Source organism: Crotalus tigris, unplaced genomic scaffold (genome assembly GCF_016545835.1).
Source record: "Crotalus tigris isolate CLP2741 ecotype Arizona unplaced genomic scaffold, ASM1654583v1 scf7180000021456.382230, whole genome shotgun sequence".
Taxonomy (NCBI): Eukaryota; Metazoa; Chordata; class Lepidosauria; order Squamata; family Viperidae; genus Crotalus; species Crotalus tigris.
In genome coordinates, this window is record NW_024098518.1 from 274,246 (window position 1) to 286,396 (window position 12,151).

The 12,151-nt window shown below is 52.3% G+C and overlaps 2 protein-coding genes across 9 annotated transcripts in view; one reads left to right on the forward strand and one right to left on the reverse strand.

Annotated features, from left to right (window-relative positions):
• LOC120296725 (snaclec crotocetin-1-like) overlaps positions 1-5,168 on the reverse strand; it is a 34,362-nt gene extending 29,194 nt beyond the window's left edge. For 2 of the 4 annotated variants that reach the window (XM_039318656.1, XM_039318655.1), the window contains exons 1-3: positions 4,871-4,917; positions 4,541-4,626; positions 842-939 (exon numbers count right to left, since the gene is read on the reverse strand). In XM_039318656.1, coding sequence (XP_039174590.1) covers positions 842-939; positions 4,541-4,626; positions 4,871-4,902 — 216 coding nt within the window. In that variant the 5' untranslated portion in view covers positions 4,903-4,917. Of the gene's footprint in view, positions 1-841; positions 940-4,540; positions 4,627-4,870; positions 4,918-5,008 lie in introns of those variants that run through there. The other 2 variants (XM_039318659.1, XM_039318657.1) reach the window with 2 other exon arrangements.
• Positions 5,169-8,411: 3,243 nt separating this feature from the next.
• LOC120296723 (snaclec convulxin subunit beta) overlaps positions 8,412-12,151 on the forward strand; it is a 33,745-nt gene continuing 30,005 nt past the window's right edge. For 2 of the 5 annotated variants that reach the window (XM_039318645.1, XM_039318646.1), the window contains exons 1-5: positions 8,446-8,539; positions 8,656-8,713; positions 8,957-9,042; positions 10,374-10,471; positions 11,918-12,055. In XM_039318645.1, coding sequence (XP_039174579.1) covers positions 8,461-8,539; positions 8,656-8,713; positions 8,957-9,042; positions 10,374-10,471; positions 11,918-12,055 — 459 coding nt within the window. In that variant the 5' untranslated portion in view covers positions 8,446-8,460. Of the gene's footprint in view, positions 8,576-8,655; positions 8,714-8,956; positions 9,043-10,373; positions 10,472-11,917; positions 12,056-12,151 lie in introns of all 5 variants that reach the window. The other 3 variants (XM_039318650.1, XM_039318649.1, XM_039318647.1) reach the window with 3 other exon arrangements.

The following is a 12,151-nucleotide window of genomic DNA, read 5'->3' on the forward strand; positions in this document are numbered from 1 at the left end:
GTCACGGCATTAGAAAGGTTGAGAATCACTGGTCTATGTGGTGGGTTATCTGTGTGTGTGTGTGTGTGTGTGTGTGTGTGTGTTTCCACGGATCCGACTGCCTGATCCTGCCACCCTCAGGATCTCCTTGACACCAGCAGTTGCCCTCCCTGAACAGACCCCCCCCTCCTCCTCTACAGAAGCCCCGGACTGAAGCCAGGAGCAGCCTTTGGGGCAGTGGGCTCTGCAGACCCCGCTCAACCCCTGCTCCCTGTCCCAGGGGGGAGCCCCTCTGGCTCAGCAAAGGGGCCTACTCCTCCCCCTCCTCCTCCCCCCCTCCTCCCCCCTTCCCCTCCTTCTCCTCCTCCCCTTCCCTCCTCCTCCTCCCCCTCCTCCTCCATCCCCCCTCCTCCTCCCCCTCTTCCTCCACCCCTTCCTCCTCCACCCCCTCCTCCTCCTCCTCCCCCCACTACTCCTCCCCCTCCAAGTTTCCCAGAAGAAGGAGCAGAAAGAAGGGTTTTGGAGGTGGCCAAAGGCAGCTCAGCCTTCAATATTTGGGGAGACCCCCAAGCCCTCTACGGCCTGGCTCTTCAGAGCATCCGAGACCTCCAGGCACACTCAGGCTTCCCAGAGCGAGAAGGGGCTTTGGAGGTCTTCTAGTCCAACCCCCTCCATCATTCCAGACAAAGGGCTGTCCAGACCTGGGCGATAGGAGGAAGGGGGGGTGCAGAACAGAACTAGACCCCTCCCTGATCCCCCCAACGTCCCTCACTTCTCCAGCCTGACATGCTCTCTGAGGGGTCTCTGATCCCTCCTCCGCCTGGGCTGGGAGACCCTCAGGGACAAAAAAAGACCCCCTCACCTCTGCATCTTCCCAGGTCCTGAGATGCTTGAAGATCTGGTAGCAATACTGATCATAGGCGGACCAACCAGAGGGACAATCGAAATCAGCTCCAGTTCCTGTGTGGGAAGACATGAAGCCCAATGAGAAGAGGGGGTATGGAGGATGGGGGAGGGGGAGGAGGAAGAAGAGGAGGAGGGGAAGGGGAAGAGGAGGGGGAGGAGGAGGGGGAGACAGCTGGGTCTGCAGAACAGGCTTAACCGGCTGTGTTGCAAACATCTTTGATGACAATAAATTGCAACCGACTTGCAGCTTCCTTTGCAGATTGTCCAAACCTCGGTTAGAGTTAACCCTGGTTTAAGTCCCTGGAAGCTGCATGTCTGGCGTGACTCTGTCCATGCTGGCTTCTTTTCTCATTCCGTGAAGGGTGCAAAGCCAGAAATGGGCTCCTTCATGAATAGATTAACTTTTGCAGACCTGCCTGGGCCTCAAGTCCCAGCTGAGCCAATTTGGCCTAGTTGTTGGAGCACCTTGCTAGGAAGCGGGAGACCAGGAGTTCTAGTCCCGCTTCAGCCCTGGAAGTCAGCTGGGTGACTCTCTGCCAATCACAAGGAGACGGGGAATTCTAGTCCCACCTTAGTCACGAAAGCAGGTTGTCAATCATTCTCTTTCAGCTTAATCCACCTCACAGGGTTGTTGTTAGGGCAAAACAGAAGGAGGAAAGAAAATCAGGTATGTTCGCTGCCTTGAATTATTGGTAATAATAATAATAATAATAATAATAATAATAATAATAATAATAATAATAATGAGGCACTACCCCCCAGTGAGGCACTACCTTGACGTGGTTGTGGGGCTTGTGTACTCTGAGGAAGATGAGAGCTATGCCAGAGGTTCAACCATACTGGACAGGTCTCATCAGAGGAGTCAGACAAAGAGTGTCTCTCCCATAAAAAATATGGTGAGACGTAAATTTCAGAATGCCATACCGGCTCGGACGTCGCCCGGGTTAACAAGGTCCGCACTAGATATTGGAGTTCCTGGATATCTGGTGAAAAATGGGTTACAGGACTCAGGACTGTTGGCTGAGCAACCAGGGCCAGCAGCTGCAGAACTACTGGAAGAAAAGGTGTTTACCCGTCGCAGATACACAGTGATGGAAACAAAGAAATAATGATCTGTTACTACAGATCAAGTCCAACAAGATCAAACAAGGAAAAATAGTGAAAACTGAAGGAATCAAGATGCCCCACGAAAATAACATTAAGAGTCTGGATGAGGAAGAATACTACAAATACTTGGGTATCCTTCAAGCTGACAACATCAAGCACACTGAAGTCAAGAAAAAGATTAGAGGTGAATACATCAAGAGAGTGAAGAAGATCTTAAAGTCCAAACTCAATGGAGGAAATACCATAAAGGCAATCAACACCTGGGCAATCCCAGTCATTAGGTACACAGCTGGAATAGTGGACTGGACTCAAGCAGAACTAAAAGCAATGGATAGGCAGACCAGAAAAATAATGACAATGAATCATGCCCTTCATCCACGCAGTGACATTGATAGACTTTATCTACCAAGGCAAATAGGTGGGCGTGGAATGCTACAAGTACATCAGATGGTTGAAGAAGAAAAAATGGCTTTGGAAGAATATCTGAAGAACAATGATGAAGATGCACTGAAATTAGTATATCAGGAAGGCTTACTACTACTGGAGAGACCAAACTGGCCTACAAGAAAGACCAAATGAAGAACAGAATAGAGGCATGGGAAGACAAAGCACTACATGGCCAATACATGAAAAAAATAGCTGGGAAAGCAGATAATAATAAAACCTGGCAATGGCTAAGAGCAGGAAAATTGAAGAAAGAGACCGAGGGACTAATTCTGGCTGCACAAGACCAAGCCTTAAGGACAAATGCATACAAAGTCAAAATTGAGAAGACAGCAACAGACAGTAAGTGCCGCCTATGCAAAGAAGCTGAAGAAACAGTGGACCACTTGGTAAGCTGTTGCAAGAAGATTGCACAGACTGATTACAAGCAGCGGCATGACAAAGTAGCAACAATGGTGCATTGGAAGATCTGCAAAAAATATCATTTGCCTGTAAGCAAAAACTGGTGGGATCATAAAATAGAGAAAGTCATAGAAAATGATAAAATTAACTGCTCTGGGACTTCAGAATTCAAACAGACAAGCACCTGCAACATAACACCCCAGACTTAACAATTGTCGATAAGAAAGACAAAAAAGTCTGGATAGTGGACGTGGCAGTGCCTGGAGACAGCAGAATAGAAGAGAAAGAACTGGAGAAGATAACAAAATACAAAGACCTACAAATAGAAATAGAAAGACTGTGGCAAAAGCAAGCAAGGGTAGTACCAATAGTCATAGGCTCCTTGGGCGCAATCCCAAAACAACTGGAGCACCCCTTGAACACCATTGGCATTGACAAATTTGCTATTAGTCAATTGCAAAAGGCGGCCTTATTAGGAACTGCTTCCATCCTGCGACGATACCTGTAATACCATCAAACATCCACCTCTGCCTATCCCAGGTCCTGGGTAAGGACTCGATAGGTAGACAAAATACCAAATCCAGTCTGAACATCTGGCTGACTGTGCGATGATTGAGAATAATAATATAGAAATAGAAAGACTGTGGCAAAAGCAAGCAAGGGTAGTACCAATAGTGATAGGCGCCTTGGGTGCAATCCCAAAACAACTGGAGCACCACTTGAACACCTTCATCGGCATTGACAAATTCGCTATTAGTCAATTGCAAAAGGCGGCCTTACTAGGAACTGCTTCCATCCTGCGACAATACCTGTAATACCATCAAACATCTACATCTGCCTATCCCAGGTCCTGGGTAAGGATTCGATAGGTAGACAAAATGCCAAATCCAGTCTGAACATCTGGCTGATTGTGCGATGATTGATAATAATAATAATAATAATAATAATAATAATAATAATAATAATAATAATAATAATAAAGGCAGGATACAGAGGAATAAATAAATAAAAACCATGAAGCGCCCTGAGCCATTCAGACTTAGCAAGAATTATCCCCACTTTGGTTGCAACCTATCCAGACTACTGCAAGGTCCTTGATGTGAGTCTCCCCTTGAAAGCCTCCAAAATTGCAATGGCTGGGGAAGGAAGCAGCCAGGCTGGTGACCGGTGCAAAGGAAGGGGGATCCGGTGGGTCTGTCCTAAGGGATCTCCTCTCACCTCCTGGATGCCCCCCAAACTGCTCAATGCGTTTAGAGGCAGATTATCCGTGGGGCTGCCCCCCTGCTCCCCCCTGCGCAGGAAGGGCCCATCTGAAGACGCCCCCAGCAGGGGCTCAGCTCTTCAGCAGATGGGGAAGGGTCTCACCCCTTGAGTGGCTCCCATGGAGAGAAATCCCGAGCAAGACAGGGGGAGGGGCACTAATTTTCATGATCAATGCATGCATTTTCCCCAAGGGTTTTACTTCATTCTTAATTAATCAATTCTGCATTTCAGAGGTGTTAATTTTCCTTGGGTTTTGTATCGCTGCACACAGTCCTGAGTCTTGGGGCAGAGAGAGATGGTGGGATCTGGATGGCAGAAGGAGCCAAACAGGAATAAAAGCAACTTTGGGGAGAGGATTCTGGGGGGGTCAAATCAGGAAAGGGGTTCAGATGCAAGAGGTTCGGCCTCTCCGGACACGAGGGACCCTGCTCGGACTCACCACTCAGGGAGAGGAACACGACCAGCAAGCCGAAGCTCACGAAGAGGAATCGCCCCATGGCCTTCTTTCCTTCCCTGCAGAGAGAACTGGGGGGGGGAGAGAGGAAAGGGGGTGAGATAGGGGGAAGTCCAACCTGTGGCCAAGCTGGGAGTCCCAGACTTTGCGTTGCACTTTTTCACTTGCCCAGCTGGACCCCGTTTCTCCCTCCTTTTCCAGGCATCAGCCTTGGGGGGGTCACAGTGGATCCTGCATTGTTACGTACAGGACAGAAGCCCCCCCCCAAAGGCTCTCTTCCCCACAGATCCCCCTGGTAGATCCCTTTATCCTTGCCTCCCACGAATCCCCTGCTGGAACCTGGACATTGCCTGCAGCCCCCTGAAAGAGGTCCCTGCAGGTGGGGAGAGAGAGAGAGAGAGAGAGAGAGAGAGAGAGAGAGGCAGGAGTGATGGAATGCAGGGGGGGTCTCACCTGTCAGGTGGGCACAGGTGGGAGAGCCCCACTCACCTGTCCCTCGGCCTCCACAGGTAGCAAGTCTGCTCAGAGGAAACTCCAAGCTTCCCTCCTGCAAGGGGAAGGGAGGCATTTATAGGCCAGGAAAGGGGGGGGTGGATTTCTGTGGGGGGGGGGAAGTGGGAGAAAAAGCTCTGTGTGAGAATGGATTTTGGTAGCTACCGATCAGGAAGTAGTTGTGTTTGCACAAAAGAGTTGACGGATTTGATCTCTGCCAGGACGGATGTCACTGATGGAATCCTACAGTTTGAAATGTTCCCTGAGGTCATCCAGCCCAGCCCCTACTGGGTGCAGCAATCCAAAGGAAAGCACCCCAGATACGTGGCTGATTAGCCCCCACCCCTTGAGGTTATCCAGACAAGGGGATCCCCCCCACCTCCTCTGGGTCTTGGGCTGCTATTAACAGGCTGACTTTCAATTTTTCTAACTTTCCTTCAGAACCTGCCAGAATGAACAGATCCCTGAGCTGGGTGTTTCCTTGCAGACGTTTCCTGACCCAACTAGAGAACATCATCAATGCTAGAAGAGAGTGAGTTTCTGGAGAGGAGGAGGAGTCCGGGGAGAGGAGGACTGATGGGGCTGCTACCTGCCATGCTTCACTCCTGTCCCACCCCCAGTTTGAAAAAATCTCTTCCTGGATTTTGCCCGTGGATATCATGGCTTGAACATATTTGAGGTGGGGAGAGACCGGGGGGGGGGGAAGCCCACAGCCCCACATCAAAGACCCAGAGCCAAGGGGGGGGGGACATTTGCCACCCTCATCCTGCAACCAGTTGTGTGAAACCTCCTTCCCCATCTCTGCTTTGCAACTGAGCAGAATCAGCCATTCACCACCTGTTGCCCTGCACTACAGTTCCCATGTTCCTTGGCCAGGAGGCCCTTTCACTTGGCTATTTAGGGGGGAAGTGGCTGCTTAAACGAAACCCAGCCATGGGGTTGACTTGCTGGGTGTTTGGGGTGGGATGGAGCAAGCTGGGCCTCTGGGAACCAGGGTCGGGGGTTCAAAGGTGCTTCCTCAGCCTTGGTCCCTTCAGGCAGCCTGGACTTCACCTCCCAGAATCCCCCAGTCTCAACCTTGTCCCAGTCCAGGCAGCAGCCCTGAAGTGAAGGGACCTCCGGCTTCTGCTCGGGGCCAGGAGATGGGAAGGGAGGGGGGGAGGAAAGGAGCCCTGAAAGTGGTTTGGCAAGACTCACAAAAGAGGAATTGTTGCCTCCACACCAGGAAGGGAGCTGCTGTTGTTCCCAAAACAGTGCCCAGCAAAGTTGGATTCCTTACAACCCGGATTTGGGTTTGGCATCGTCCTTCCTTCCTCCTTCCCTCCCTCCCTCCCTTTCTTTGTTCTTCCTTTTCTATGCCTCCCATCTTACTGATACTGTCCCTCTGGGCCCCTTACCATTTAAGAAAACTTTTTAAAAAATGCCAGAAATGGAAGAGACAGACTATAAACCACCATGCTGGCCATCCTGAGGGAGGGGGCTCCTCTCCCGGGTCAGCAGGGCCCTGTCGGGGTCCCAGGCCAAGCAGCTCTGATGGTTCCCATAGATGAAACCATTTAAAAGAACTTCAAGGCAAAGGCTTCTTCCTTAAAGAACATTTTATTTAGGAAACAAAGTATTGGCACTTACATGGGTGAACCCAAGACTGAATCGCCTCCCTCAGGCTACAAAGGAACAAGTTGCAATTCCCACCCCAAATGGCTCTCATAAATCACACTCACCAGTTATTTCAAAAGGCTTTTCCACCCCCAAAACCCTTATCAGGGCTGACCTTGATTCTCACACAGAAGTATTATTATGGCTAACTGAGGAACTTAAGATCCCCCTCCCCCCTCCTTCATCTAAAACCTCTAAACTAAATTGTGGCAATGAAGACAAAATGAAAAATGGTTTCAGTTCAGTTTGACAGCAGGGGAGCCCAGTTCTCAGACTCCGCTGGGAGGTCAGGAATAGTCCCGGACTGATTAGGCCCATCCAGGGGTGTCGCTTCTTAGTGACCAGAGAGATAGACCTTGTGCCCTCCCCACCTGGACCTTCAGGCCTTCGGGGTGCCCCCCTGCCCCCCTTTCACCCGAGGGGGAGGGAAGATGGTTGAATGACCTGGCCAAGGGCCCAGCAGCCCCTCCTGTCTTCCACCTGCCCCTCAGCTGAGCAGGGAGGAGGCCAAACGGGGATCCGGCTTGTAAGGGATCCAACCTTGCTGGGCACTGTTTTGGGAACAACAGCAGATCCTTCCTGGTGTGGAGGCAACAATTGCTCCTTTGTGCATCTTGCCAAACCCCTTTCAGGGCTCCCTCCCCCCCCCCAACTCCTGGCCCTGAGCAGAAGCCGGAGGTCCCTTCACTTCAGGGCTGCTGCCTGGACTGGGCAAGGCCAAGACTGGGGGATTCTGGGAGGTGAAGTCCAGAGCGGCTGAAGGGGCCAAGGCTGAGGAAGCACCTTTGAACCCCCGACCCTGGTTCCCAGAGGCCCAGCTTGCTCTGTCCCCCCCAAACACCAAGAGAGTCGACCCCAAGGATATGTTTTGCTTGAGCAGCCACCTCCCCCCCCCCAAGAAGTCAAGTGAAAGGGCCTCCTGGCCAAGGAACATGGGAGCTGTAGTGCAGGGCAACGGGTGGTGAATGGCTGATTCTACTCAGTTGCAAAGCAGAGATGGGGACAGAGGTTTCACATAACCGGTTGCAGGTTGAGGGTGGCAAATGTCCCCCCCTTGGCTCTGGGTCTTTGATGTGGGGCTGGGGCTGCCCCCCCCCGTCCCTCCCCAGTTCAAATATGCCTCCTCTGCTGACATGGGCAGAAAACAGTTCAAGCTGTGCACTCCAGGAGCAAAATCCAGGAAGAGATTTTTCAAAACTGGGGGGGTGGGCAGGACTGAAGCATGGCAGGTAGCAGCCCCATCAGTCCTCCTCTCCCCTCCCCTTCTCCCCCCTCCTCTCCAGAAACTCACTCTCTTCTAGCACTGATGATGTTCTCCAGTTGGGTCAGGAAACGTCTGCAAGGAAACACCCAGCTCAGGGATCTGTTCATTCCTGCAGGTTCTGTAGGAAAGTTAGAAATCTCACTCAGAAAAAGGAAAAGTCAGCCTGTCAACAGCAGCCCAAGACCCAGAGGAGGTGGGGGGATCCCCTTGTCTGGATAACCTCAAGGGGTGGGGGCTAATCAGCCACGTATCTGGGGTGCTTTCCTTTGGATTGCTGCACCCAGTAGGGGCTGGGCTGGATGACCTCAGGGAACATTTCAAACTGTAGGATTCCATCAATGACATCCGTCCTGGCAGAGATCAAATCCGTCAACTCTTTTGTGCAAACACAACTACTTCCTGATCGGTAGCTACCAAAATCCATTCTCACACAGAGCTTTTTCTCCCACTTCCCCCCCCCCACAGAAATCCACCCCCCTTTCCTGGCCTATAAATGCCTCCCTTCCCCTTGCAGGAGGGAAGCTTGGAGTTTCCTCTGAGCAGACTTGCTACCTGTGGAGGCCCAGGGACAGGTGAGTGGGGCTCTCCCACCTGTGCCCACCTGACAGGTGAGACCCCCCCTGCATTCCATCACTCCTGCCTCTCTCTCTCTCTCTCTCTCTCTCTCTCTCTCTCTCCCCACCTGCAGGGACCTCTTTCAGGGGGCTGCAGGCAATGTCCAGGTTCCAGCAGGGGATTCGTGGGAGGCAAGGACAAAGGGATCTACCAGGGGGATCTGTGGGGAAGAGAGCCTTTGGGGGGGGGCTTCTGTCCTGTACGTAACAATGCAGGATCCACTGTGACCCCCCAAGTCTTCTGCCTGAACAAGGAGGGAGAAACGGGGTCCAGCTGGGCAAGTGAAAAAGTGCAACGCAAAGTCTGGGACTCCCAGCTTGGCCACAGGTTGGACTTCCCCCCATCTCACCCCCCTTTCCTCGCCCCCCCCCCAGTTCTCTCTGCAGGGAAGGAAAGAAGGCCATGGGGCGATTCATCTGCGTGAGCTTCGGCTTGCTGGTCGTGTTCCTCTCCCTGAGTGGTGAGTTCGAGCAGGGTCCCTCGTGTCCGGAGAGGCCGAAGCTCTCCCACCCCCAACCCCTTCCTGATTTGACCCCCCCCCCCCAGAATCCTCTCCCCAAAGTTGCTTTTATTCCCGTTTGGCTCCTTCTGCCATCCAGATCCCACCTTCTCTCTCTGCCCCAAGACTCAGGACTGTGTGCAGCGATACAAAACCCAAGCAAAATTAACACCACTGAAATGCAGAATTAATTAATTAAGAATGAAGTAAAACCCTTGGGGAAAATGCATGCATTGATCATGAAAATTAGTGCCCCTCCCCCTGTCTTGCTCGGGATTTCTCTCCATGGGAGCCACTCAAGGGGTGAGACCCTTCCCCATCTGCTGAAGAGCTGAGCCCCTGCTGGGGGCGTCTTCAGATGGGCCCTTCCTGCGCAGGGGGGAGCAGGGGGGCAGCCCCACGGATAATCTGCCTCTAAACGCATTGAGCAGTTTGGGGGGCATCCAGGAGGTGAGAGGAGATCCCTTAGGACAGACCCACCGGATCCCCCTTCCTTTGCACCGGTCACCAGCCTGGCTGCTTCCTTCCCCAGCCATTGCAATTTTGGAGGCTTTCAAGGGGAGACTCACATCAAGGACCTTGCAGTAGTCTGGATAGGTTGCAACCAAAGTGGGGATAATTCTTGCTAAGTCTGAATGGCTCAGGGCGCTTCATGGTTTTTATTTATTTATTCCTCTGTATCCTGCCTTTATTATTATTATTATTATTATTATTATTATTATTATTATTATTATTATTATTACCAATAATTCAAGGCAGCGAACATACCTGATTTTCTTTCCTCCTTCTGTTTTGCCCTAACAACAACCCTGTGAGGTGGATTAAGCTGAAAGAGAATGATTGACAACCTGCTTTCGTGACTAAGGCGGGACTAGAACTCCCCATCTCCTTGTGATTGGCCCAGAGCCACCAAGCTGACATCCAGGGCTAAAGCAGTCTGGTCTCCCGCTTCCTAGCCAGGTGCTCTAACCACTAGGCCAAATTGGCTCAGTTGGGACTTGAGGCCCAGGCAGGTCTGCAAAGGTTAATCTGGATTTGCACCCTTCGTGGAATGAAAAAAGCAGCCAACATGGACAGAGTCACGCCAGACATGCAGCTTCCAGGGAATTAAACCAGGGTTAACTCTAACTGAGGTTTAGACAATCTGCAAAGGAAGCTGCAAGTCAGTTGCAATTTATTGTCATCAAAGATGTTTGCAACACAGCAGGTTAAGCCTGTTCTGCAGACCCAGCTGTCTTCTCCTCCTCCTCCTCCTCTTCTCACCTCATTGGGTGTCCTGTCTTCCCTCACAGGAACTGGAGCTGGTTTCTGTTGTCCCTTGGGTTGGTCTTCCTATGAAGGGCATTGCTACAGGGTCTTCCAACAAGAGATGACCTGGGAAGATGCAGAGGTGAGGGGGTCTTTTTTGTCCCTGAGGGTCTCCCAGCCCAGGCGGAGGAGACGTGCAGGGAGAGCCTTGCAAAGCCCCCAAGTCCCCTCTGGCTCTGATGGGAGGGAGGGAGGGAGACTCGGCTGGGGGTCTGGAAAGGGACCCCTGAGAGGCAGATATCCCGGGGACTCTCCCCCTCAGCCCCCTGCAGCTTCCCTTCTCCGCTAGGAAATGGTGCTAGGATCGTCTGTGCTGCCCCCCCCCCCATGCCGGTCCCTCCGCTGCCTCCAGGCATCAGGTCGGGGGAGGGCAGCCGCCTCATCTGGGGCCGATGAAGGGCCGGGATTGGTGACTTTCCTGGCTTGTTTTCCTGCCCTCCTGCCACACATCTCCACCCAGGGCTTTCCTCAAGGTGGCTTTTAAAAAAAAATATTTTTATTCCACTTTGCTTATTTTTTAGAAATAACTGAAGGTGGCCAGCACATACAATAGTCCTTCTCTTTTCCCCAGAACAACAACCCTGTGAGGTGGACTGGTCTGAGAGGGAGGCACTGGCCCCAAGTCACCCGGCGACTTCCATGCCTCAGGCGGGACTAGAACTCCCACCTTACTGGCTGCTAGCCTGGTGCCTTCCCCACTGGAGCAAACTGGGAGGAGAGAGGAGGGAGTTGTGGCAGAGGCCAGAGGAGGAGGGATCAGAGACCCCTCAGAGAGCATGTCAGGCTGGAGAAGTGTTGGGGGGGATTAGGGAGGGTCTAGTTTAGTTAGGCAGCCCCCCCTTCCTCCTATTGCCCAGGTCTGGACAGCCCTTTGTCTGGAATGATGGAGGGGGTTGGACTAGAAGACCTCCGAGGCCCCTTCTCACTCTGGGAAGCCCGAGTGTGCCTGGAGTTCTCGGGTGCTCTGAAGAGCCGGGCAGTAGAGGGCTTGGGGGTCTCCCCAAATCTTGAAGGCTGAGCTGCGTTTGGCCACATCCAAAACTCTTTTTTCTGCTCCTTCTTCTGGGAAACTCGGAGGGGGAGGAGGAGAAACAGGAGGAGGAGGGGGAGGGAGGGGGAGGAGGAAGCAGGGGAAGAGGAGGAGAGGGAGGAGGAGGAGGGAGGAGGGGGAAGAGGGAGAGGAGGAGGGGGAGGAGGAGGGAGAGAGAGAGAGGGAGGGGGAGGAGGGAGGAGGAGGGAGGAGGGGGAGGAGGAGGGGGAGGAGGCCCCTTTTCGGACAGGGAGCAGGGGCTGAGCGGGGTCTGCAGAGCCCACTGCCCCAAAGGCTGCTCCTGGCTTCAGTGGAGGAGGAGGGGGGGGGTCTGTTCAGGGAGGGCAACTGCGGGTGTCAAGGAGATCCTGAGTGGCCAGGATCAGGCAGTCAGATCCCTGCTCTGTTCTCAGAGGTGGAAACACACACACATACACACAAATACACAAAATCTGCTTCTCAGCTGACGTGTCTTTCTTTCTTGTTGGTCTCTTACAGAAATTCTGCACACAACAGCACAAAGGAAGCCATCTGGTCTCCTTTCGGAGCAGTGAAGAAGCAGATTTTCTGGTGTCGATCACCTACCCAGTTTTGAAAGCCGATTTAGTCTGGACTGGACTGAGGGATATCTGGAATGTAGGTCCTCTCTAATGCTAATCTTCATAGATTCAACTTTACACTTTCTGAGGAGGTTTTTATTTATTTATTTATTTCATTCATTCATTCATTTAT